Source organism: Silurus meridionalis, chromosome 29, assembly GCF_014805685.1.
Source record: "Silurus meridionalis isolate SWU-2019-XX chromosome 29, ASM1480568v1, whole genome shotgun sequence".
Lineage (NCBI taxonomy): Eukaryota > Metazoa > Chordata > Actinopteri > Siluriformes > Siluridae > Silurus > Silurus meridionalis.
The window spans coordinates 10813562-10841157 of NC_060912.1; the positions used below are offsets into that span (position 1 = coordinate 10813562).

The 27596-nt window shown below is 40.7% G+C and overlaps 2 protein-coding genes across 3 annotated transcripts in view; one reads left to right on the forward strand and one right to left on the reverse strand.

Annotated features, from left to right (window-relative positions):
• Positions 1 to 669: 669 nt before the first annotated feature.
• LOC124382153 (phosphomannomutase 1) lies at positions 670 to 11676 on the reverse strand. Of its 2 annotated transcripts, XM_046844290.1 has the most exons (8): positions 11366 to 11676; positions 8634 to 8751; positions 7887 to 7963; positions 7259 to 7350; positions 7010 to 7109; positions 6689 to 6764; positions 3523 to 3638; positions 670 to 3399 (listed from the first exon to the last, which is right to left on the reverse strand). In XM_046844290.1, the coding sequence occupies exons 1-8, from the start codon at positions 11447 to 11449 to the stop codon at positions 3277 to 3279; spliced, it is 786 nt and encodes a 261-aa protein (XP_046700246.1). In that variant the 5' UTR covers positions 11450 to 11676; the 3' UTR covers positions 670 to 3276. The 2 variants fall into 2 exon arrangements, with proteins under 2 accessions (XP_046700246.1, XP_046700245.1); XM_046844289.1 differs by lacking the exons at positions 670 to 3399; positions 3523 to 3638 and adding an exon at positions 5199 to 5461.
• Positions 11677 to 19221: 7545 nt separating this feature from the next.
• Positions 19222 to 27596, forward strand: part of gucy2ca (guanylate cyclase 2Ca) — an 18797-nt gene continuing 10422 nt past the window's right edge. The window contains exons 1-9 of the mRNA XM_046844210.1: positions 19222 to 19803; positions 21786 to 21898; positions 22007 to 22074; positions 23850 to 24068; positions 24701 to 24819; positions 25593 to 25689; positions 26242 to 26353; positions 26452 to 26605; positions 26836 to 26918. Of these exons, the coding sequence (XP_046700166.1) occupies positions 19593 to 19803; positions 21786 to 21898; positions 22007 to 22074; positions 23850 to 24068; positions 24701 to 24819; positions 25593 to 25689; positions 26242 to 26353; positions 26452 to 26605; positions 26836 to 26918 (1176 nt within the window). The 5' untranslated portion in view covers positions 19222 to 19592. The remainder of the gene's footprint in view (positions 19804 to 21785; positions 21899 to 22006; positions 22075 to 23849; positions 24069 to 24700; positions 24820 to 25592; positions 25690 to 26241; positions 26354 to 26451; positions 26606 to 26835; positions 26919 to 27596) is intronic.

Below are 27596 nucleotides of genomic sequence, written 5' to 3' on the forward strand. Positions count from 1 at the left end.
TGGATGGATGGATGGATGGATGGATGGATGGATGGATGTTCACATGAAGGACTGTAAAAGCGCCACAAATGTAAGTGACACAGGATGCTGTTAAAAAGGGATGTGTTCATGTTCTGTAGCTTCACTGCAACACAAATCTACTTTCAATTTCAACCTCACGTTATTTCAGGGTTTTGTAAAGGAACTGCTTACTGCAAGATTTTCATGATTACCTACATCAGACACACACACACACACACACACGTATATACTTTACTAAAAAGATTTATTACAGTAATTGAACACTGTTACACAATATTACACATTTACCATGTACCATGAACATCACCTATATTTCTCACAGGTCTCCGAGTCGCACTGCTGACCAGAGAACAGTTTACTTCAACAGCTCAGCTCAGTAGGTGCGTGGACCTCCGTCATCTCCCTCATACTTCCTATTAAAGGAGTGTTTGATGCAGAGTTAAAAGATATCACTTAGATTAATTAGAGATGAATTATTTTACATACAGTACATTATAGAATCAATTCCTTCTCAGTTCCACGTGAAACCAGACTGCAGGATCTACAGACGTCACACTGCACATGAACAAGCTAATAAACCAAACGGGTCTCCCGCAACATGCTGAGGATCTGATTTCTCAGCCAGTAAGAGTAAAACACACACAAGCAAAAAGAAAAACACATTTCTTTACAGTTCGCAAAACAAGAAAAAGGGAAAAAATCATCCAATCAAATTCAAAGCTTGACTTCAGAGATAAAGAATTGTTTAGATCAGTTATGGAGGAATCATAAAAATGGCATGTTGTTTGAAATCGTTTACATCATTTAGTTTTCCTCGTGTTTAGTAATAACATTCATAATTCATACACATGGTGTGATCTACAGTATATTCACTAAAGTTTCTGGACACCTGACTTGGGATTTTCGAACATCACATTCCATATTTAGTTCCCATTCTCTGTTCTAATGAGCTCCACTCTTCTGGGAAGATGTTCCACTAGATTTTATGGAGATTTCGGTGAGGTTTCATTCAGACACAAAGGAGTTCGTAGTTCATATTTATCCCACAGGTCTTTAATACCGTTTACAGTTTTATAGAAGATCTTCCACACATTTCAACTGTTTCCACTGGTTTTCATGAAACTGAACAGGTTTGAGTCTGAGGTTTGAGTGAAGTCAAGTGATGGGAAAATGTACCAATACTTTTGGCCCAATAGTGTGTGAGGTAAATGAAGTGTGTGAGGAGTCGTGAGCAGTACCTGTGTCCGTTCATTTGTTTGCCATTTGATAAGACATTGATCATTAAAGGCTTTTATATTGTTTACATTTTATTTCTAAAACTGGTCCTTTTAAGCATCTGATATAAAAAAACACATTTCATTCGAATCATACACGTGAAATTTTGATGATATACATCATGGTACCAAGTAGATTCTTTTATGTTTTCATCCCTTCATTAGCTTTAAGACTTTGCAGGAATGGGATACAGGAAGTCCTGAGGGGATACAGGAAGTTGTTATTCCTAAATAAAAATGTATTATAATTTTTTTTTAATTAACGATAAGATGAAACTGTTAAAGAACGTTTTTATGTTACTATAGCGCTCGGCTTATAACCTGCTCGCTCACAGCCCTGGACCTGCACCTCAAATCAGTGCTGAATCTGATCCGCTTTAAGGCCGCGTTCTCACTAATACGTTTTCGTTTGAAAACTCTTTTGGCCCTCCAGCCACACCGTGGCAGCGTTTTTTTAATTCAAAGCGAAGCTTTTTGAAAACGTTTTCCAAAGCGGATAAATTTGAAAACAGTTTTAGTGTTTAAACGTGTGTAAACGTCTTACCTCTGACGTTTCAGTTTGGATGAGCAGCTTTTGGGAAACAATTGAAAATAAAAGTGGGACGGCGATCGTTTTTAGACGTAAAACACCATTTTTTTATTTATCCGGATTAGTGTAGATGTAGCCTTACTGGCTCCCAATCTGATTCCAGATCAGTGTTCAACCGAACATAATCACGGATCGCGATCGGGTGAAAATCTTTCCTCATAAATCCTTCAAATCTTAATTCAAAACATGACAGAAACATAAAGACGTTCGGTCTCTTGCTAGACATTTTCCGTGCCTTCCAGTAGCTCGTCCTGACGTCTCTACTGCCCAGGATTCGTTTTCAAATTCAGCGTCTTTGAGTTGTGTCAATTCCCAGTTCCTATGTTCAGTCACCTGCTACACTGGCCTTACATATGCTTTCAGGGACGTGGTCCCTCAGTGGTTAAGGCATTGAACTTTGGATTGGAAGTTCAAACTATAGCACCACCAAGCTGCCACTGCTGGGCCCTTAAACAAGGCCCTTAACTCTCAACTGCTCAGGTGTAAGGTGCTCTGGATAAGAGCGTCTTCCAAATGCCATAAATGTAAATGTTTTCAGTCCTAAAAAATAACCCAAGCCCTAATCTGTGAGATCGGAAGTATTGTTTTTTCTCCATCATTAATCAAAAAGTGTATTAAACAAAACTTTTCCTTGTTGCCATCACAATCCATCTCCCTTCATTCTACCGTAATGATGCACTGTGTGCATGATTGGAATAAAGCGGACTTGATATAGACAACAGCATGAGTGTACAGTACTTCTAGTGTTATCCTGAGCTGCCCAATAGGGGGCGATATGGTATGTATACAGGTAGTCCGCAAGTTACAAAGCACTTTTTTCCCCGATGCCCCCATCGTAACTCATGGAAAGTATAGTTCTGACCCAGTATCGATCAAACCCACCAACGCTCCACCTCTTTACAGTATATATTTATGTTCACGAGTGGGGGGCGGAGCATACGCTGCTACTTTTGCTTAGGTAAAATATTTGTACGATTTTGCTGTAACGCCATCGTCGTCAGTGTAAGATGGTAAAAATAACGCAAGTCGGACCATCGTAACTCAGGGACTACCTGTAAAGGAAGGGTGAGCACACTGACCAGTGCAAAACACTCGTAGCATCTGTGTTAATCGGGTGATACACACATCTGCGACAATGTTATTTAAAAAAAAATGATGATGATGATGAAGGTTAGGACGTTCTGTCGTCTGGCACATTGCACACTCCACGTAGCTGCATGAGTTTTCAGTAGTATCTGTTGGAGCTTTCGCCCAAATCGTTAGAGTCTGTGGTCTAGGAGAACCCACACACCAAAAGCCCTGAGTTCCCTGCAGTAGACAGTGTGACCAGCAGAGGGGGCAGTAACACACAAAGAAAACGAGTGTGTGTATGTATGTGGGTTCAGGTGTGTATCAAGCTTCATTAGGTGGTGTGTTGAAGAAAAGTTCTTGGCAGAGCCTCGCAGTGTCTTTAGGAGAGAAGACGGTGAAGCCGATGGTGCGAGGATCCTCAAAGATCTCATGATCATTTCCGCCCTGTGTGCAGAGATGGTGGAGAAGAAGCATTCAGCACCAAACCTTCATCACTCACACACACACACACACACACACACACACACACACACACACACACACACACACACACACACACACGCTTACCAGGGATGTTTCATTTCCAAAGAAGTAGATGGTTTTGAGTCCCTCTTGCTCCAGAACCTCCAGACACAGACGCTTATCCCAGCCCTCTGGGAATATGTCAAAACTGATCAAACCCCCTACACACACACACACACACACACACACACACACACACACACTTTTAATATCACATGCTATGCACATGCAATAAAGATACATCAGTGTTAATTATGAACTCGTTCATGCAGACTGATTAGCAACTGGAGGAATTAAGTGTGTGTGTGTGTGTGTGTGTGTGTGTGTGTTGTGTCTTGACAGCACCTTTTGCATGAAAGAGAACACAAATCCACTTCCCTCTTTCTTTTTCTCTCTTTTGCCTTCCCTCTTGTATTTTAGGTGCTTTATTTATATCACACACACACACACACACACACACACACACACACACTGATAGAGAGAGAGAGAGAAAGAGAGCAAGAGAGAAAGAAAGAGAGAGAGGCTCCCACTTCTGCCACTCCCACTCTTTCTCCTCTCACACACACACACACACACTTCCTCCCTCCTGTTCTGTTGCGTGTACTACGTGACACATTCCTCCCTCCATATGGTCGCTCTATTGTGCTTGTTAAAGACGAACTGCATTGTGAACATAGGATAAACCCTAACACACGCACACACACACACACACACACACACACACACACACAGCTGGGACGTCCTCAGCCAATCTGATCGCTCTGTCCCTGCACACACCCACCTCCAGAGAACCATGGAAGCAATTGTTTGTGTCTGTGTGTGTGTGTGTGTGTGTGTGTGTGTGTGTGTGTTTATACTTTCTTGGCATCTAAATGATCACAATCAAAACAAGCACCAGATTTCTCAGGGGTTTACGTGAATACGGCTTGTGTTTTGGTTCAAATAGATGTGTGTGTGTGTGTGTGTGTGTGTGTGTGTGTGTGTGTGTGTGTGTGTGTGTGTGTGTTTTATCATGTCCAGGGATACTGAAGAGAGGTCAGTGAGGAGTTCTTCTTCACAGATCATTAACTGTCTAAATGCACAGCAGGCAGAAAAAGCAGCTGAAAGGCAGAGGAGATAAAACCCTCAGGACACGACCAGAACTTTAACCTTCACCAAAGTCCAACAAACAAACAACCAGAAACCACACACTTCAATCTGAGAACATTCATACACCTCATACACACCCAAAGTACTGAAAACACAACCTTTACACACACAATTGTATCAGACGTCTTTGGATGCAGTAGCATGAACTTTTCCCTTCGCAGTTTTTGTGGTGTGTCTTGTGTGTTTGTGTCTTTTCTTTTGAGATATATGTGTGTGTCTGCAGTTTTTGTGGTGTGTCTTGTGTGTTTGTGTGTGTGTTTGTGCGTCTGTATGTTTTGTGTGTGGTTTGTGTCTTTTCTTTTGAGATATATGTGTGTGTCTGCAGTTTTGTGGTGTGTCTTGTGTGTTTGTGTGTGTGTTTGTGCGTCTGTATGTTTTGTGTGTGGTTTGTGTCTTTTCTTTTGAGATATATGTGTGTGTCTGCAGTTTTGTGGTGTGACTTGTGTTTTGTATGTGTGTCTGTGTGTTTCGTGCATATTTTGTGTCTTTGCTCCTGTGATAAATGTGTGTCTGCAGTTTTGTGGTGTGTGTTGTGTTGTTTGTGTGTGTGTGTGTGTGTGTGTGTGTGTGTGTGTGTGTGTGTGTGTTTATACTTTCTTGGCATCTAAATGATCACAATCAAAACAAGCACCAGATTTCTCAGGGTTTACGTGAATACGGCTTGTGTTTTGGTTCAAATAGATGTGTGTGTGTGTGTGTGTGTGTGTGTGTGTGTGTGTGTGTGTGTGTGTGTGTGTGTGTTTTATCATGTCCAGGGATACTGAAGAGAGGTCAGTGAGGAGTTCTTCTTCACAGATCATTAACTGTCTAAATGCACAGCAGGCAGAAAAAGCAGCTGAAAGGCAGAGGAGATAAAACCCTCAGGACACGACCAGAACTTTAACCTTCACTAAAGTCCAACAAACAAACAACCAGAAACCACACACTTCAATCTGAGAACATTCATACACCTCATACACACCAAAGTACTGAAAACACAACCTTTACACACAATTGTATCAGACGTCTTTGGATGCAGTAGCATGAACTTTTCCCTTCGCAGTTTTTGTGGTGTGTCTTGTGTGTTTGTGTGTGTGTGTTTGTGCGTCTGTATGTTTTGTGTGGTTTGTGTCTTTTCTTTGAGATATATGTGTGTGTCTGCAGTTTTGTGGTGTGTCTTGTGTTTGTGTGTGTTTGTGCGTCTGTATGTTTTGTGTGGTTTGTGTCTTTTCTTTGAGATATATGTGTGTCTGCAGTTTTGTGTGTGTGTGTGTGTGTTTTGTGTGTGTGTTTGTGTGTGTTTTGTGTGTGGTTTGTGTCTTTTCTTTTGAGATATATGTGTGTCTGCAGTTTTGTGTGTGTGTGTCTGTGTGTTTGTGTGTGTTTGTGCGTCTGTATGTTTTGTGTGTGGTTTGTGTCTTTTCTTTGAGATATATGTGTGTCTGCAGTTTTGTGGTGTGTCTTGTGTGTTTGTGTGTGTGTTTTGTGTCTGTATGTTTTGTGTGTGGTTTGTGTCTTTTCTTTGAGATATATGTGTGTGTCTGCAGTTTTGTGGTGTGACTTGTGTTTTGTATGTGTGTGTCTGTGTGTTTCGTGCATATTTTGTGTCTTTGCTCCTGTGATAAATGTGTGTCTGCAGTTTTGTGGTGTGTGTTGTGTTGTTTGTGTGTGTTTCATGTGTTTTTGTGTCTTTTCTGTTGGGATATAGGTGTGTGTGTGTGTGTCTGTGGGTGTGCTGCAACTGTGTTTGTGTTAGATGTGTGTGTGTTGATTGTGTGTGTTTTGCTTTGTTGTAGTTTGTGTTTTTGTGTGTTGCATGTGCATGCTGCATGTTTGTGTGTGTGTTGTAGTGTGCTCTGTCTTTTCTGTTGGGATTTGTGTGTCAGCAATTTGTGTGTGTGTGTTTATTTGTGTGTGTGTGTGTGTTTATTTGTGTGTGTGTTTTGTGTGTGTGTATGTGTGTGTGTATTCTCGTGTGTGTGTGTGTGTGTGTGTGTGTGTGTGTGTGTGTGTATTCCTGTGTGTATTCCTGTGTGTGTGTGTGTGTGTGTGTGTGTGTGTGTGTGTGTGTCTGTATGCTCACCTCGGGTGAACCTGAGCCCTTTCCCTGCAAACTCCTCCTGCAGAGCGGCGACAAACTTCTCTCTGATCTTCTCTTTCTGAAACAGAGGCAGTTGGAAGTGTGTTAGTTCTCAAACTCAGTGTAAAATCTAGTGGAGCATCTTTCCAGAAGAGAGTGGAGCTTTTACACTTACAGTGTGGGGAATAAATGTGGAACGGCCCATTCAAAAATATTCACAATCTTATGGTCAAGTGTCCACAAACTTTTAGAACATATAGAGTAGCTAACAAAGCCTACAGAGACCCGAGGGACATGTAATGAAACATTTCTTCTTGTACGTACTTTGTCAAGTTCGGCAAATTCGATTCGCTCCTCCAGCGTGCAGCTCCGGCCGATAGGTGAGATGTTCAGCATGCCGTTGCGGAACTCGATGAAGGTTCCTCTGCAGTGAGACATGACGCGTTACATCACCACCTTCTACTGAGAAATCTGATCTATCTATCTGTCTGTCTGTTTGTCTGTCTGTCTGTCTGTCTGTCTGTCTGTCTGTCTGTCTGTCTGTGTATGGAAGGGGTTATAAGGCCGTCTCACCTTTTCTTGGGGAGTTTGATCAGACCCATGTATCTGAGACAGAAGTTAATCAAATCCTGCAGCAGCTCTTCACCGAGCTGGTTCTGAATCGCCTGAAACACACACACACACACACAAACACACACACACACACACACACACACACACACACACACACACACACACACACAGTCCTATACTTCAGTGTCATGCTTTTAATACTTTTACCATGATTTCAATACTTTTTTTTACTGAGCCCCACACCACAGCACTTTCAAATTCTCAATCCTGATTGGTCAGAAAATAACCAATAACAGCAGCCCTGTTAGTAGTGCAGTTTTATATTAACACGCTCTTTCCAGTACTTTATCGTTTCCACAGTGATCACCTCAACGGTTTACACTGAATGCACACTTATCTCTCTCTCTCGCGCACGCACGCACACACACACACACACACACACACACACACACACGTACACATGCCTTTAAGTTATTCAATGATACAAACAAGGTGTGAACCGTGTGTGTGTGTGTGTGTGTGTGTGTGTGTGTCTGTGTCTGAATTGACAAACACACTTACACACCTTCAGACACATATACACAGTTCATACACAGTTCAACCAAAACAGGTTATTACACACACACACCTGTTTGGACAGCAGTTGGCCATCTTTGTATTGCACAGTACCGTTTTCAGCAAACACGTAGTCAAACTTGTGTATAACTGCAGAGAGAGAGAGAGAGAGAGAGAGAGAGAGAGAGAGAGAGAGAGAGAGAGAGAGAGAGAGAATTTCTTTCTTTAGTTTACATCTTTGAATTTTTTCATCTTTAATTCTGTTCCTTTCATATTTCTTTGATCCTTTGATTTTGTTACTTTTTGTTTCCATTCCTTTCTTTTCCTCTCCTCTCTTCTCCTCTCCTCTCCTCTCCTCTCCTCTATCTAAGTATTTCTCAGATGTGAAGTCTACATTTTCTGGGTTCTGTGTGTATTTAATTTATTAATGGGTTCTTAGTTTCATGTGAGGAAAAAACATGGTTGAGGAACAACTGAGGGCTCTAAAGGAGAAGACAAAAATAAATACAAAGATGAAGAAGATGAACAAAGAAGAAAAATATAAAGAATTTACAATGTCTTCTCTCTCATATGTATGTGCCCCAGGTGTAGACACAGAAACGAAAGAGCAACAGAGAGAGATGAAGATGAGATGAAGTTAAGATGAGATGAAGATGAGATGAAGTTGAGACGAGGTGAAGGTGAGATAAAGGTGAGATGATGGTGAGGTGAAGGTGAGGGTGAATTGATGAAGGTGAGATGATGGTAAGGTGTTGGTGAGGTGAAGGTGAGTTGATGAAGGTGAGGTAAAGGTGAGATGACGTGCAGTGATGTTTCTCACCATCATCTCCTTCTCCGAGCTGCTCTGCGATTTTCGAGTAGTCCGACCCGCCCACTACTCCGATCTTCACTTTAGCACGCAGCAACTGAAAGAATGCATCCAGCTGAGGATCGATCTTCTGCACACACACACACACACACACACACACACACAGAAACAAGTCACATGAGAGGTCAGTTTTGAAGTCATATGGGTTGTGAATGTGGTTATACCAGGGTTTAGAGGAGGAAAACTGGTTTTAGGCCATGTGTGTGTGTGTGTGTGTGTGTGTGTGTGTGTGTGTGTCTTTCTCTCTGTCCCTCACTTGTTCTTTCTCTTTGTGTCTGTTCTCTTTATTTGTTCTCTCTATCTCTTTCTTATTTTCTTATTTTTTCTGTGTCTGTCTCTCTATTTTTATTCTCTCTCTCTCTAGGTAAAATATAGTGCATGAGACAGGAATAAAAGGACTGTGGAGACCTGTGGAGACTGTGGTGAGACCTGTGAGACATTGTATGTTTTAAAGACGGTGGCATTGAGTAAAAGACAGGAAAAATATTAATCCATTTTGGGTTTAAGCAACAACCCTGTCTCACTCCACGCTCCTGGGAAAGGTATCACTCTTTTTTCCCCCTCTCTCTTTTTTCTCTAGCTGTATCACTCTATTTTTGTTCTCTCTATCACTCTGTCTTTTTTCTCTGTTCTTTCTCTTTCTATATCTCTCTCTCTCTCTCTCTCGTAGTAGATATTTCAGATGTAAAACGCATCACATGACGTTACGTCACATTCCGCACTGTGTGTCTCGTGATATTTACGTTCGCTGAAACAGTCGTGTTATTTGCACTCGTCTGATTGGCTCAGTTCGACACACAGATAATAATCCTGCTCAGATGATTAGACTCCGCCACACAATAACAATCTTATGTAGTGCGTCTGTAGACCGTGTCTCCGCCCAGGGTTTCAGTGCTACAAAGGCCAGTTATAATGCGCTAATGACTCGCTAATGATGGGCTGTGAAACAATCCATCAGAGCAGCAAACATCAACACACCATCAACACAAAGATCGTCTGAAATGAATGTACATTAAAAAGTGCATGTGACTGTTAGCATTGAGTTCCTTTTTAATGCAAATGAGGGATTATAGCATTTTATGTAGTCTCTATGTTTCTTTAAGGTAGGGGTTATAACACTGTGTAGCCTCTATGTTCCTTTAAGCTAGAGGTTATAACACTCTACATAGTCACTAAGTTTCGTTAAGGTAGGGGTTATAACACTGTGTAGCCTCTATGTTCCTTTAAGCTAGAGGTTATAACACTCTACATAGTCACTATGTTCCTTTAAGATAGGGGTTATAACCGTGTGTAGTCTCTATGTTCCTTTAAGCTAGAGGTTATAACACTCTACATAGTCACTATGTTCCTTTAAGCTAGGGGTTATAACTGTGAGTAGTCTCTATGTTGCTTTCAAATAGGGGGAATAGCACTCAGTCTCAATGGATCTTGAAGGAAGGGGTTACAACACTATGAAGCCTCTATGTTGCTTGAAGGTAGAGGATATAACACTGTAGTCTTCATGTTGATTTCAGATAGGGATTATAACCCGCTATGTTGTCTCTATTTTGCTTTAAAATAAGGCATATAACACTGTGTAGGCTCTATGTTGATTTAAGATAGGAGTTATAACACTGTGTAGGCTCTATGTTGATTTAAGATAGGAGTTATAACACTGTGTAGGCTCTATGTTGATTTAAGATAGGAGTTATAACACTGTGTAGGCTCTATGTTAATTTAAGTTAGTGGTTATAACATTGTGTAGCCTCTATGTTGCTTTAAGGTAGGGGTTATAACACTGCGTAGTCTCTATGTCACTTAAATGTAGTGGTTATTATACTGTGTAGTCTATATTTTGCTATAAGGTAGAAGTTTTAATGCTGTGTAGACTTTGTTATTTTAAGGTAGGGGTTATAATGCTCTGAATGTTGGCTGATCCTCAAAATGACCTGGTATAAGAGGTTATAAGGCTTTATGTTGTATGGCAAAGAATGTTAATGTAGAATAAACTCCTTCCTATATCACAGAAAATAAACGGTTATAGTGCTATAAGTAGTGTGACATTAATTAAATGTTGGTTGACACCAAACGACGCCATCTGGGATAAACCCCAGATGACCCCCTGCTTGTCATATCACATGAAATAAATGACTATAATGCTATGAATGTTGGATGATCCCAAACAACTCACTGTATAATGGGTTATAAGGGGTTATACTGCATCATGTTGTGTTGTCTTTAAGTGTAGGCTGAATCCTGAAATGTGAAAAATCTGTTCCAGTTCTCTGTAGAACATCCCCCCCCCCCCCATGCTACATGGAGTCAGGTTTACGACATCATGTAGTGGGAATCACAGCAGCAGCATTCACAGCCCTGAGGCAGTGGGTGAGTGTGAATGGTTATGACCTTTTACCCAGAAGATTATAAATACATACACATCTAAAACTATTCCTTACACCAAACAACAAGACAGATGAGACACCAAGATCATCAGTCCAGACAGGAGACAGTTTGGAGACAGGTTGGGGTTGTTTTTCTGGGTTGTATAAACACAGGTTTGGAAATGCATGTTTTAAACACCAGAAGCAAGAAAGAATGGAAAGAGAGAAAGTAGATTTGCAGGGGTTTTTTTTGCACGAGCTTTGGGTTGCATGCAGAAGAAACCGCACGAGTGTTAGAATGAAGAAGATGGTGCTGGTTGTTACCTCTCTCGGTGCAGTCAGAGTTCCGTCCACATCAAACAAACACAAGACGTTTCTGTCCGCAGGGAAATGATTCTTTATCTCCATTCCGGCGGTGCAGCAAACCAGCGACCGATTAATACATAATCACCAGAACACCAGAACACCAGGAGCTGAGAAGAGTGAGAGAAGAAGGTGGATAGTTTAAAGTCCTGAACATTAGGTGGAGCAACTACTCTCTCTCTCTCTCTCTCTCTCTCTCTCCGGCTGCGTGTCCACACATACGCTTCTAGTCTCTCGCTCCGCCCCCCTACTCTCTCTCTCTCTCTCTCTCTCTGTCTTACTCCCTCCCTCTCTTCTGCCCCCTCTCTCTATCTCTCTCTCTGTCTGTCTGTCTGTCTCTCTCTCTCTCTATCTAAATCGCTCTCTGTCTGTCTGTCTGTCTCTCTCTATCTCTCTCTGTCTGTCTGTCTCTCTCTCGATCTTTCTCTGTATGTCTCTCTCTCTGTATGTCTCTCTCTCTCTCTCTCTCTCTCTCTGTCTGTCTGCCCCCTCTCTCTCTCTCTGTCTCTGTCTCTGTCTCTCTCTCTCTCTCTCTCTCTCTCTCTCTCTCTCTCTCGCTGTCTGCCTCCCTCTCTCTCTCTCTCTCTCCCCGGCTGCGTGTCCACACATGCGCTTCTAGGTATTTATTTATTTTTGCTCCTGGCAACCAATAAGAACGTGAGGAACGAGTCACGTGGTAACTGTCTGGGCGGTAACGTGTGTTGAAACTCCGAAATCGTGTGACGTTACTGTTTTCATGTCTAACGTGCAGAGATTTACACACCGGAACATCGTGTTCAGATAAAGGGGTCTACTCACACACACACACACACACACACACACACACACACACACACACACACACTCATATCCTCCATCCTCACAATGTCCACGTCCCTCCTCCCCCTCTAATAAACTAATTTCTGATCTTCGTCCCTCCTCATGACCAATCGCAGCATCTTTAACCCCTCCAACAACCTTCTGCTCTGCCTCCTGTTTCTCCATCAGTCTCAAAACCGTACATCATAGCAGATCTCACCACCGTCTAATACACACCTTTTCTTCCCTTCTCTAACACTCTCTCCATCAGGGATCTCAGTTCCATCAATATTGAGGTGGTTATCATCTGTTCACTGATATAAACTTCAATAAACAAACTGTTCATAGAGTGAAGTCTTTACATTAAACGCTGATCTCAAACCAAATCCATCTTCATGGTTCTTAGGTTCTTTATGGATCTTTAGACTGTTCAGCTGCAGCGAATGATTTCCAGTGTAGAGAACTTCATGTCCATGAAGTAGGATCTGGAGAACAGAAGGAGGCAGGATCTCTAATATCTCAGGAGCATGTAGATCTAATAACCCATCATCATTAACGTCTGTAAGGAATAATAATAAAAAAAGCATGTTTGGATGGAAGAACTTTCTAGTCTGAGGTCAGTCTGTGATCTACAGGATGAAGGACGGAGAAAACAAAAGCTGCTTTGTCTCTCTTTTAAAGAGAAAAAAAGAGGCAGATGAGGGACTGAGTGTTTATAGCTGCTATAACCAAAGTGAAAACAGGAACTTGCTTGTTTTACGGACCTTTTACATGGAATATAAATATAAATGGAAACCCAAATTGTATATCTGAAGTGTTTTCTGACTTCTAACACATGGCATTTTCACAAACAGGCCTTTTGTAGTACAAAACAGAAAAATCATGAAATAAAATCAGACGTTCTGTTGTGTCTGCTCGCAGTTACAGCTCTGCCTCTGCCATGTAAATCTGTACTCTGTGTGACTCTCAGGCCGCGCTCGAGAAACTGCTTAGCGACGTGAAATCGATCTTCAGCAAATATTGGTCACAAATTATTGGTCACTTTCTATATAATGAAAGTATTGCCCATCTACTAATAATTATATAGAAATCTTTTTTTTACGATGTAAATAGTTAAAAACAAAAAAAACGATGAATCGCGATACAACTTGTATCCGAGGCACAATTTTTTAAATCGATGCATAGAAGCACTGAAACGGAGTCTATACCGCCCTCTGGTGTCTGTTCTGTGTCTACACATCTGCTAAAAGGTTAACGCTGATCTACACCAGTCCAATCCAGTTAAACTAAAACCAGTGAACTATAAAGTTTCTGCTTCCTGTATAAGCATTTATTTTGCGTAAAATAGTGCGATTTAACTCTCTATGAACATGATCCTTTATGTAGACTGTATAAAAAGGTATTTAAGGTATATTAGTCTTCTATCACTATTTCACCTTTACATTCAGAAAACACTCTTTTATTCACTTTACACAAAAAATCATGAAAATATAATTAATATAATAAAGAATTAACTTTAAAAAATCTTTTAAAAAAACAGTCAAATCTCATTTGGCATCTGAGGATCGTCAGGTGTTCACTAACTTTCGCACTTATCATGGATTCGGTTGTTAAGTCGAGAAATTAAAATCACATAAAAAGCAATTCAAAAAGAAATAGAAGCAGATTAGACACCACAGCTACATTTACAAGATTTTTGAGATCAAAACAAACAATTAAATGTCTCTCTGCACATCAGAGATGTCAGACAGCATGGGAATAAAGAAGCCCCGCCCCCTTTCTGATCATCTGACATCACGGCCCTCGGCTCCAATCCAGACCAAACCTCCAACTTTGAATAATAAATTATAATTATTGGTTTATCTTCATGAGAACCAGCAGATTTTTTTCCGCAAACTGCTTCCTGTTTGAAGATTTATTACCTGGTCGAAAAAGCAAACAGTTCCTGAGAGTTCAGAGAAAATCAGAATCAAAATCCTGGAGGAAATTTTATTAGTATTTCATTTTCCCAAACCAGCGTCTGTGACATTCATTAGAAGTTAGACAAATGGATCCGAAAGTGTTCGCTGTAATTCTCATGCTTATGTAAATGTGAGAAATAAAGAGCGTATATGAGTTTGCTGCTATAAGCAGCTCCGCTCTTCTGGGAAGATGTTCCACTAGATTTTGTGAAGATTTATAAGATTTCCTTCAGCCTCGAGGTTCTGATGTAGGTGACGTGAGAAGGTCTTTATCTGCATCGGTTCGCATTCATCCCAAATGTGTTCAATCGGCTTGTAGCAGGAGATCTTCCACACACCTCCAACCAATGGAAAGATCAGATCTTCATGGAGATCTACAGAGGGATTGCCAATAGAGAGAGAGTGTGTTTACTGTGAGTAAGACCACGAGAAGAGTTTAACAGCTAGTAGATACGATTTAGCTGATAAATATGGAATTTGGTTGCAGACAGAAAAATGAGACTCTGTAATTATTAACTACTGTGTGTGTGTGTGTGTGTGTGTGTGTGTGTGTGTGAATTTGTAGTAATACACCCAGTTTATATAATGTTTCCACAGAGAGTTCCTGTAACCATTAAAAGGTCCTGTTTGCACATCACACGGCTCATTCAGCTCCACAGATCTCCTCCATACACCACATTAAAGCACAGCTCCGTCCCGTGTGCTGTACACCATCACAATACTTCCGATTTAGAGATAAGGAGAATCACCAACATGTCCACATGGATCAGTGGATGAAGTACATATTTCCTGTAGTGGAGTAAAAGTAGATCTTCCTCCAGTTACAGTAAAACTTCTCCTTTTACATTTAAACGTTCTTGAGTTTAGAGGACTGAGTTTTCTCAGGTTTTCTCTGATTACTGGAGCAGATGGAAGGGGGAAGCTAAGTGGTTAAGGCTCTGCCACTCTTGGGGCCCCTGAGTTAGGCCCTTAACCGTCTCTCAGTGCTCCAGGAGTGTGGTATCATGGCTGACCCTGTGCTTTGACCCAGAGAAAGGATTTCACGGTGGTGTAAAGTACATGTAGACAAGTATAAAAACACTCTGAGCAAAACCATGGGGCTCCACCCACAGCTTCTTATTTAACGCTCGGAATCTTCTCACTTCATCTTGAGAGGTTTTGGAGATGTGCAGAGGAGGGACATGGGGTATATCAGTAGAAAAATGCTGAGGATGGAGCCACCAGGATGGAGGAAAAGAGGAAGACCAAGGAGGTTTAAGAATGTGGTGAGGGAAGACATGCAGGGAGTTGGTGTGAAAGAGACAGATGTCGAGGACACTGACGATCCTCTGTGGCGCCCCCTAATGGGAGCAGCCAACAGAAGAAGAAGAAGAAGAAGAAGAAGATCTTCTCACTTCATCGTGGACTGAATCTGCAGTGACATATTAACTGTTAAAATGCTACGTTTCTCAACTCTGTCTGTGTAAAGTGCCATGCAAATAAAAATGGATTTGATTTGATTGAATAGATTTACTGTCCAACACTCGTTATATCATTTAAATACTACAACAATGAACGTCTTTTGGCGCACTGACATATGAAGGTCGGTGCTCCCTTTCACTACGCGTGCAGCTCCGTCTTGCCATCTGTTGCTGTGTTACAAAACAATGTAGAAAGTTCTAGCACCTGGTATCAGCCGGATGTGGGGCAAGAGTCTCATCGACAAGACCTTGTACACAGATTGTAATCAGCAGATGGAGCAAAGTGAGAGCAGAGCGAGTTAAGTCTTATAACCAGCATCTGGAGAGCGCGATGAACATCTCAAACACACTCTCATAACCATAACCAACATTTCCATAACACGTGTCATGTGAGTTCTTCAGGCTGTACAGCACCTCCTGTCCCTGCATTTGGGAAGGAGGGTGAATCGAAATGCTTTATGAGCTCCATGCAAACAGTGTTTTTTTTGTTTTTTTTTACGATCACACACTTGGTTCACTTTTATAGCCAATTTATCACCTGGGCACAGTCTATCTGTTTACAACCACCTGAGACCTTTGATCTCTTTGCTTCTCTGAGACACACTTTCCACCTGGGTCTGTATTTTCTGGAAAATTCTATGGCGTACATCTAACACTACACTATAGGTGGAATAAATATTTACACTCAATAACACTTTTATTTATTTTAGTATTGTACAGATATTTAATTGTATTGCATACTCATATTTTTTATATGACAGCATTCCAAACTTTGTTCCCAGAGGAACAATCCCTGGTCTTGAACACCAAAATGTGTAGAATCGGGGTACTGTGTGCAACCGCTTAAATGGATCGTACCACCATCAAAACCCACAAATGATATTTTATGACATTATATATGATCTCATGTTAAGTCAAGTGGATTTTATTGTCAATTTAACCACACAGTTGGTGGAGTCCACAGTAAAACAAAACCACGATCCTCCAGGACCGAGGTGCTGCAACACAAATCAACACAAAGAGAACAGCAAACTGACTACACAACACAATCACACAGTAACAGTGCAAGTACACAGTGTTCCGTGTGAGACAAATTAATTGTCCATATAATATAAGATACAGTGCATTTTACATCCTGTAATAAATTATAAATACTGTAAACTTTTTATGTAACAATACGAATGAATTATCTTTTGACTTGAAAATCTAGTGGTTATGGTGTAATAAACCTTCAACGACTGCAACAGATCAAACCTGAAGTAAATTTAACAAACTGAGGTATTACGGATCGGCGAATCGGTACTGGTGTTGCACCAGTTGACACTTTAGGTACTGGTGTTGTACCAGTTGACACTTTCGATACTGATGTTGCACCAGTTGACACTTTCCATACTGGTGTTGTACCAGTTGACACTTTCGATACTGGTGTTGTACCAGTTGACACTTTCGATACTGGTGTTGTACCAGTTGACACTTTCGATACTGGTGTTGTACCAGTTGACACTTTCGATACTGGTGTTACACCAGTTGACACTTTCGATACTGGTGTTGTACCAGTTGACACTTTCGATACTGGTGTTGTACCAGTTGACACTTTCGATACTGGTGTTGTACCAGTTGACACTTCGATACTGGTGTTGCACCAGTTGACACTTCGATACTGGTGTTGTACCAGTTGACACTCGATACTGGTGTTGTACCAGTTGACACTTTCGATACTGGTGTTGCACCAGTTGACACTTTCGATACTGGTGTTGTACCAGTTGACACTTTCCATACTGGTGTTGTACCAGTTGACACTTTCGATACTGGTGTTACACCAGTTGACACTTTCAATACTGGTGTTGTACCAGTTGACACTTTCGATACTGGTGTTGTACCAGTTGACACTTTCGATACTGGTGTTACCAGTTGACACCGATACTGGTGTTACCAGTTGACACTTTCCATACTGGTGTTGTACCAGTTGACACTTCGATACTGGTGTTACACCAGTTGACACTTTCAATACTGGTGTTGTACCAGTTGACACTTCGATACTGGTGTTGTACCAGTTGACACTTCGATACTGGTGTTGTACCAGTTGACACTTTCGATACTGGTGTTGTACCAGTTGACACTTTCCATACTGGTGTTGTACCAGTTGACACTTTCAATACTGGTGTTGTACCAGTTGACACTTTCCATACTGGTGTTGTACCAGTTGACACTTTCGATACTGGTGTTGTACCAGTTGACACTTCGATACTGGTGTTGCACCAGTTGACACTTCGATACTGGTGTTGTACCAGTTGACACTTCGATACTGGTGTTGTACCAGTTGACACTTCGATACTGGTGTTGCACCAGTTGACACTTTCGATACTGGTGTTGCACCAGTTGACACTTCGATACTGGTGTTGCACCAGTTGACACCGATACTGGTGTTGTACCAGTTGACACAATTTTGATACTGGTGTTGTACCAGTTGACACTTTCGGTGCTGGTGTTGTACCAGTTGACACTTTCGATACTGGTGTTGTACCAGTTGACACTTTCGATACTGGTGTTGCACCAGTTGACACTTTCGATACTGGTGTTGTACCAGTTGACACTTCGATACTGGTGTTGTACCAGTTGACACTTCGATACTGGTGTTGTACCAGTTGACACTTTCGATACTGGTGTTGCACCAGTTGACACTTTCGGTGCTGGTGTTGTACCAGCTGACATTTTTATATTGGTGTTGATACTTTTGATATTCAGGTTGTGCCACTCCATAGTTTTGATACTGTTGATCTCTTCTCACATTCAGCTGTATGTTCTTTTATAAACAAGTTAGTAATATTTATTCATATTTATATTTTATAATAACAATAGTTTTTCATATTGTTATTAACGGAATTTCTAAAAATAACAAAAATATAGAATGTTAATAATTAATAAGTTCGTTCAAACGCATTCTGTCTCATTTATCTCAGGATCACTGCATCATCAGTATCTTCTCAAACATCTCAAGAATTAATATTAGTATTGGTATCGATATCAACAATACTAGTCTTGAAAGTATTTGGTATTTCGCTCCACTTGGAGGAACTGATGAATGAATCATTTTGGTAATTAAGTGTTTTGAATCTATTAATCACAAGGAAAGTAATTAAAATAATTTCATGTTGGTTGTAATAAACTACAGAAGTCCTATAAGGTCATGAATTACAATATTTTTTTTTCTTGTTTTGCATTTTGGATAATAACCAACAACGTGCCGGTGCCACAAATGTTTATGGTTATTATCCATGATGCTGCCAGGCTCTTATACCGAATACAATAAATTAAGAACTACTCACGACGAAACAATGTTTGTTATGTCACAGTCACGAGAATATTAAGTCGTGATAATGAGAAAAAAAAAAACTTTCGTTTCGGAGGTCGTAAGATAGCAGGCGTTCTTGTTTGATCGTGATCACAACTTAATTTGAAAAACATGAATGCATCTCCTCTCAGGACTTCCATAAGAAAACTGTGTGGTTTGTATGTGGTTGGTTTTATTGCCCTCACCAACCCTTTCCTCGCTTGGTCTCCTCCTCGTGACGTCACACTGTCAGGTTGTCGATTAACACGCAGGAGCTCGAGCGTTTGCCTTCACACACGTCCATGCGATCACTTTTTGCTCGGACGCCTAAATTTAGACTTTTTTAAGATTTAAAGTATAAAAAAGTCATACAGAGATATAAAAGTTTACGTTTTTGTTTTTACTCAAAGGATTATGTTGTTGTAAAATATGTAGGAGAATTGTTTTTTTTTGTATTGGGTTCAGAGTGAAAGATCTTCGACTTTGATTAATCGGAAAAATCGTTAAAAAGCCAGTATTTGTCTGGATAACGATCACCTTCAAATACACAGAGAGGGATGACGGGATCTGCTGTGATCTGGTAGAGGGGGTTTGATCAGCAGAATTTGGACTTTCTGGTGCGGTTGGTGGGGTCTGGTATGCTGGCGGTGTCGTGGCTGGTGGGTTGTGTGGTGCTGGTGGCCCTGGGGGCCCCGGTGACCGGGTTCGACGCGGAGGCATGCAGGAACTCGTCGGTGTCGTTGAACGTGGTGCTGCTGGAGGATGAAGATTCGCTGTGGAGCTTAAAGTACGTCAGGTTTGCCGTGCAAAAAGCCATCGAGGAGGAAAACCTGATTAATAACCGCACAGGTGCGTGGAGTTTTACTTTCATGAGTTTTACTTTATATAACATGCACTGCACATGTGATTATAATACTGTTTACATGTATAATATAATATAATATAATATAATATAATATAATATAATATAATATAATATAATATAATATAATATATAATATATTAGGGCTGTCAATAAAATATAAAATATTACAAATTTTTATTTAAAATATTTAATCGCATGATTGTCATTTCCACACGGACGGTTTTAATCGCCGGATGTGCATCATGAGGGATTTTGGTGCTCGATTTGAGACTTCATCAGTAAAACAAGTGTTTAATGTTTAAAAAAAAGTATCAGCACCCAGTTTATTTAATTTCTTTTTTTATATCTGAGTAAAGAAAGAACGTCATGAATAAATGTGTCTTGCGTTGAAGATTTAAATTTCGCCTTTTTTACTAGAATGTTTTAATATTTTTAATAAAATTGGTCGAACAGAAATGCCCCCTGCATTAATCGCGTGTTTATAAAATGAGTGCAGTTAAAATTGATTTGCGTTAACGCGTTATTAACGCTTAATTTTGACAGCCCTTATATTAAAGGTCATTAAATGAGGTAGTTTTGAATTTGATGACTGCAACACATTGCAAAAAAAGTTGGGACAAGGCGATGTTTACCACTGTTTAGCGTCACGTCCTCTGTCCGTATACATCTGGAAACTGAGGAGACCAGTTGCTGGAGTTTTGGGAGAGGAATTTTGTCCCATATGTGTCTGATACAGGATTCTACCTGCTTAACAGTTCTGGGTTTCCTTTGTTGTGTTTTTCGTTTCATGATACACTAAATGGTGAAAGGTCTCTTCTACTATGAGATTTGCTAAAAAATGCAAGACATTCTGTGAAAAAGATGTTTTCTGGATGGAAGCATCTGTTGCTCTTAAACCTGTAGATATCGTTCAGCATTGATGGAGTCTTCCAAAATGAGCAAACTGCCCATTACACAGGCACTAATGCACTTCCATACCATCAGAGATGCAGCTTTTTAAACCGATCACTAATAACAAAACAGATGGTCCAGCTCCTCTTTAGTCCGGAGGACATGGCGTCCATGGTTTCCGAAAAGAGATTACAATTGCAATTTGCCTGAACACAGAGCAGTTTTCCACTTTGCCTCAGTACATTTTAAATGGCGGCGTTTCTGCATCATGTTCACGCATGCCTTCTTCTTTGCATGATAGAGATTGAATCTGAATTTGTGGATGACATGGCAAGTGGTAGACAGTGATTTCTGGAGGTGTGAATGAACCCATGCACAGAGATTTCTCCAAAAAAATTCTTTTGATGATATTATGTGCTTTATAAATAATGAGATATTCAATTGTTTTGCAATTTTATGTTGAGGAACCTTATTCTGAAATTGTCGCACAATTTGTAGACACAGTAGTCGATAAAATAAACGTGAATGTGAGTGTAGACGGTGAAGGCGTGGGGTTAGAGGTCTCTGTGGTCGAGCTAATGTGGTAATGACTAAACTGAGTACAGGATAATATCTCGTACAGATTTCTTTTGTTTCTTCTCTCTATTAGCTTGTGTGCTTTTACTGTTTTCTGAAGACTTTATTTCTAAAAAATGTTTTCAGAAAAACCTGCCGCCTCTGTTACTCTGTTAGTGGCATTTCTACAGATATTTTTTGCACCACTGCATATACAATGCTCTTACAATATACGGGCAAAGGTTTGTGGACACCTGACCATAAAAGTAGTGATTTTTGAACATCTCACTCCACATTTAGTCCTCATTTGCTGTTATACCAAGCTCCACTTTTCTAGGAAGATGTTCCACTAGATTTGGTGGAGATTTTGTGGAGATTCCTTTCAGCCACAAGGGTGTTAATAAAGTCAGGTACTGATGTAGGTGAGAAGGTGAGGTTTCCATGGTTTTCCCATGGTATATTTTGCCATATAGTGCACGTCTCATCATAAAGCTCGCTGAAAGCTGTCGTTTTCAAACAGGCCTAAACTTCACGATCAAGAGCAACTTCCGAGGGTTTAACACCACCTATTACAGGCGCAAAGGGTGCGGGAGCAGCACGTGTGAAGGAGTGGAGATCCTCAAATCACTACACGTGAGTCTTGCTGACGTTGCAGATTGTCTGTGTCAGTAATGACTGATTGTCATAATAAACTGATTATCAAAATGAATTTAAATCATGTGTGTGTGTGTGTTTTCCCAGAACACCAGTGAGGTGGGCTGTGCAATGCTCGGACCATCATGTACATATGCCACGTTCCAGCTGGTGGAGTGAGTAATTTTCAGTGTGAAACAATCGAAATTGAAGAACATCACGCAGACATTTTTGTTCCATTCGATTTATTTCTCTGTTTTCTCTGCTAGTCTTATTATATATATTATGTTCTTCTTTCTGATCATCCCATTCCACATGTAGTCCGCATCTGCTGTAATAATGAGCTCCACTCTACTGGGAAGATGTTCCACTAGATTTTATGGAGATTTGTGTGAGATTTTATTCAGCTTCAAGTGTGTTAGTAACGTCCTGGTCCAGGTTCTGATGTAGGTGAAGGTGAGGAGGCCTGGGGTGCAGTCAGCATTCACACATGTTCAGTAGTGTTGGAGATCTTCCACACACACACTTCCATTCTATGTACAGCGGATCTTTTGTTAGGTTTGGGTCTCCTAGTTTAAGTGAAGTTCAACTTTGTGATGACATTTTGTGGAAGAATTCTACACAGGTGGAAAAAAAACATCCTCTTGGCTATATTGTGTATCGTGTTGAAATTGGCAGTTTTCCCATGAATTCTATTCCCAGGGTCTATAAAGCAGAGTATTAGATCGAGATAAACGTCGTAGGTTTATGAGTGTGTGTATAATCGTGTTTGCTCAGGCGTGCGGTATGACTTACGGCCGCTCGATCGATTGTAAATGACGCACAACACATTTGCACGTTCACGTTTTCTTTTTAATGGGGAGAGATTTTCAGTTTCTCGGGTTTGGTAGATAAAACACACAACATAATAATATACCAATAACACAACATTGAATCACAATATGGCGGGTGTCCCAATACACCGTATATATGTGTGTATATAAATATATAAATACGCAATTCCTAGTTTGAGGTATTCTTCCCTTAACGAATATAATGTTCTAGCTATCGTTATCTGACTGGGCTGTGATTAGTGTTTGGATACTTGTGAGGAAATATTAGCTCTCAGACTGAGACGTGAGGATCCAGGCCTGGACAAACACACTGTTATTTGATGCACGTCTCCCAATTTCGTGCGGTATCTCTTACTTTGTCTGTCTTTGCCGATTCTGTTTGCGCCGCACCGGTTTCTGTGTGTTTAAAGCAAATGAGAACGGTTCATTGGGCCTGCAGTTTGCTTTATCTGTACGTGTGTGTGTGTGTGTGTGTGTGTGTGTGTGAGCAATCTGCACTCGGACGCTACGTGTTGCCAGGCTTGCCGACTTGGTCTCTATGTATTTTATATAAATGAAGAAGGGTGTGATGTTTGCATTGCGTGTACCTGCATGTGTAATCTATAGATCACCTCTGGTCATAAATATAATATAATGTACACTATATTGCCAAAAGTATTGGGTCACCTGGTCATAAGTACGGTCATAAGTCCAAAGGTGTTCAGTAGGGTTGAGATCAGAGCTCTATAGCAGGCCACTCAAGGTCCTTCTCTCCAAAGCATGTAAACCAGATCTTAAAGAAACTCATTTTGTGCACAGGGGAATCACCATGCTGGAACAGGTTTGGGTTTCCAAGTTCAAGTGAATGCAAAATTGTATAATAGCGCCATCTGAAGACGTCCTGTACAATTGAGCGCCTCCAGTTTTGTGGTAACAGTTTGGAAAAGAACGACATATAGCAGGAAAGGGCAGGTGTCCCAATACTTTTGGCAAGATAGTGTGTATACATTTCTCATAGCATGTCTGTAGAATGGTTTAAAAGGCACCTTAGTTCGAGAGCGTGAATGTGACTTACAGTAACTCTACATAACTATATATATATTTAACTCTGAGGAATCATGTGTGTTTTTATTTTTCAGTCAGGAGGTGGGTTTGACCCTGACCATCCCCGTCATATCTGCAGGGAGTTTCGGCCTGTCCTGTGACGGCAAGGAAAAGCTGACTCGCCTCCTGCCTCCGGCCCGGAAAGTCTCGAGCTTCTTCGTTAACTTCTGGAACCTGGAGTCCCGACTCAAACCCAAACGCTGGAGTACAGCTTACGTCTACAAACAACAGAGCATCTCTGAGGAGTGCTTTTGGTATGGAGCATGAGATGCTGTCTTTCTCTCTTTCTCTTTTTCTTTCATTCTCTCTCTTATATATGTATATACAACCAGGTGAATGTAACAGGAAGTTCTTCTCACAAACTGTTACCACAAAGTTGAGGCACACTTTTGGACATCTTTGGATGTCACTTGAACCAGGAAACCTGTTTCAGCATGACGATGCCCCTATGCACAAATCCAGCTTCATGAAGATCTGCTGTACATGGGTTGGAAGTGTGTGAAAGATCTACTGTTAAAACCCTATTGAACACTTTTGGGATGAATATGAACGCTGACTGCACCCCGGACCTCCTCACCTTCTCACATACATCAGTACCTGACTTTACCTGACTTTACTAACACCCTTGTGGCTGAACGAATCTCCACAAATCTCCACAAAATCTAACATCTTCCCAGAAGAGTGGAACTCATCACAGCAGCAAATGGAGACTGAATCTGGATTGGGACGTTCAAAAAAATCGACATACTGTTTTTATGGTCAGGTGTCCACAAACTTTTGTGTGTGTGTGTGTGTGTGTGTGTGTGTGTGTGTGTGTGTATATATCTTCTTTTTGTCTTGTCTCTTCTTGTGTGTAATTATTTATAAACGTCTCGTTGTGTTGCAGGTACATTAACGCGCTGGAAGCAGCCACGGCCGAGTTTTCCATGCACATCAACAGAAAGGTGTTGCGCAGTCAAAAGCAAGTCGAGTGTGCATTGAAGGACAAAAACAGACACAGCAACAGTGAGTTATTTATCTGGCAAAAGAAATCTGGCATCGCTCTTTAATTTCATTAAAGAAATTACGAATGCTAACGCACTTTTTTTAAAATTCATTTTTACACCCTTTTTATGAGGAAGCAATAAAAAAACAATAATCACTGACAGGGTGGTGTCAGGTGATCTACTTTTAGCACCTTGTACATTATTTCCAATAACAGCCTGCCCTAAAATCTTTAATTCTTCAATTACACAATAGTGTTTTTTAATTTGTTTATACAAGTGATGAGCCGTGCATTTCACCTCCAGGCCTTCGGTGGTGCCCTACCTGAAACAATCCACCCCTTAATACCATTATTATGACCCCACAGTTTTAGAAACCATCGATATTATAGAGAAACGCAGTAGAACAGAGCACAGTGTAAATGAATGTCATCACCAAAGCAAGAAACCCAATGAACACAATTCTCCTTTCACTGGAGCCGCAACAGCACCACCCGCATACATCATCTCTAACAGAGGCGACGAAATTCACCTCAGAATTTTACCCCCTGCATTTCTGTGCATTGTTTTGTGCATTACGGTTTTCCTGGGGATTTGAAATGAAGGCAAATAGTGTGTTTTTGCGCAAATTGTACAGGAAAAAAGACGCAAAAGTCTAAAAGGTTCATGAAAAAAAAGTAACCACTGTTTTGTGGAATGGGATGTTTAAGAAGCGCACAGCAACATTACGTTTAGGTGTCTACCAACGTTTGTGCATAATGTACTAAACCTTTCTCCATCTCCATCTCATCTTAGTTTTCATTCTGTGTGGAGGTCCGGATGACATCGTCTCCATTAAAAACGAGACGACCGTGAACAAGGACATCGCCTTCATCCTCATCGACATTTTTAAGTGAGTCTGCTGTGTGATTTGACCCTGAAGAGTTTCCTTAGAAAAATTTATAAAAGTAGTGAATTTTTGTAAACAATGAGATCTCGAGGTGAAATCATGTAAATGTGTAATGATGTGGGGTCTCTGCAGTACTCAGTATTAATACTGGGATTTTAAGGGTTTGTGTCATTTTGCTCTAAATGAGGATAATATTTTGTATTCACTTGAACTTGGAAACCTGAACCTGTTCCAGCATGGAGATGCCCCTGTGCACAAAGTGAGCTCCTTGAAGATATGCTTAATATGCTTTACAAGATCTTGAGTGGTCTGCTATAGTGCTCTGATCTCATCCCTACTGAACACCTTTGGGATGAATGTGAACACTGACTGCACCCCAGGTCTCCCCACCTACATCAGTGCCTTTCCTGCCTTTCATAACACCCATGAGGCAGATGAACAGAATATACATATTTCAATTCTGGAAGTTGATTGGCTCTGCTCTAATGTGAACCCCTGCCTAATGTTTAGCGTTCATAGGCTGATAAAACACTTGCTCTTGGCTCTTTTTTTTAGTCATGGATATCACATCAACACCTCATCGTTCGACTTCATGAGGGACGTCCTGGTGCTGACTATGCACAGCATCCGCAACTACAGTCTGCCTGAATGGCCCTACAACTCCACCGTGAGCCTGCGCCTTTTAAAATCAAAAAGAATCTATGGTGAAAATATCCTAACACAACCTTTCCTTCATGTCCTCCCTCTTTCTGTTTCTCTCTGCAGACTCTGAATGATTATGTCGCAGGTTATTATGACGGCGTGGTTCTCTTTAGTCAAGTCATGAGGGAGATGTTACTGCAGAGTCAGGGTATGGGCTCAGGAAACATCTCCGTCAACATCTCCAGCGAGAGCCCCTTCCGAAACCTGTCCTTTGAGGGTATGGCCCATCATCTGTCACGTTTTTCATGACCCTGAAGCCGCCATGTTAAATTACTTATTATTTCTTCTCACCCTCTGTCTCTCTTTCTATTATTCCTTTCTTCAACAGCAGTGTCCAAAGTGTTCCACATCTGAGAGTGTCTTTATTAACATGTGGCTTTGTGTGTGTGTGTGTGTGTGTGTGTGTGTGTGTGTGTGTGTGTGTGTGTGTGTTTTCTTCGGGATCAGGATTGGGTGGTCGCTATGATCTGGATGAAAATGGTGACAGAAATGTGAAATTTTCACTGATGTACACAACCAGCACGAATCAGGTCAGTGCTCTAATCACACGCATATCACACACTGGGAAAATCTTTTATTTTGATATGTCCACAAACATACAAACAAACAAACATGAGACAAACATCTATCAACCAATGCTTTATCGATCAATCAATCAGCCAATTAACAAATCATTCATTAATTTATCAATCACTCACTCAATCAACCAGTCATTCATCAATCAATTAACCAAACATTTAGACAATCAGCAAATCTTTTATCAATCAATCATCCTGATCAATCAACTAATCCTTCATCATTCACCCAATAAACAAACAACCAATCAACCAATCAACCAATCACTCAATAATTCAATCAACCAATGAGCAAATCAACAAAATAACCAACCAACCAGTCAATCAATCAGCCAACCAACCAACAATCACTCAAACAATCAACCAAAAAAATCTACCAATTGACCAACCACTTAATCAGTCAATCAATCAACCAACAAATCCTTAATCAATTAATCAACCAAATACCCATCAGTCAACTAATATAGTCATCATTTACTAAATCAACCAACCAATCAATCACTTAAACAACCAATCAACCATTTAATCAGTAAAACAACCAACCAATCAGCAAATCAATTAATCCACCAAACCAACTAAACAATTAACTAACAAACAGCAAATAAACAAATCAGTCAATCAACGAAACAGCAA

Bases quoted from the DNA above. Each gene is read 5' to 3' on its own strand.
- LOC124382153 (XM_046844289.1), bottom strand. From the start codon at position 11,449: ATGGAGATAAAGAATCATTTCCCTGCGGACAGAAACGTCTTGTGTTTG. The intron at 7,964-8,633 runs GTGAGAAACATC...CTCTCTCTGCAG, and splicing joins GCTCGGAGAAGGAGATGATG to TTATACACAAGTTTGACTAC. The intron at 7,110-7,258 runs GTGAGACGGCCT...GTCTCACTGCAG, and splicing joins ATCAAACTCCCCAAGAAAAG to AGGAACCTTCATCGAGTTCC.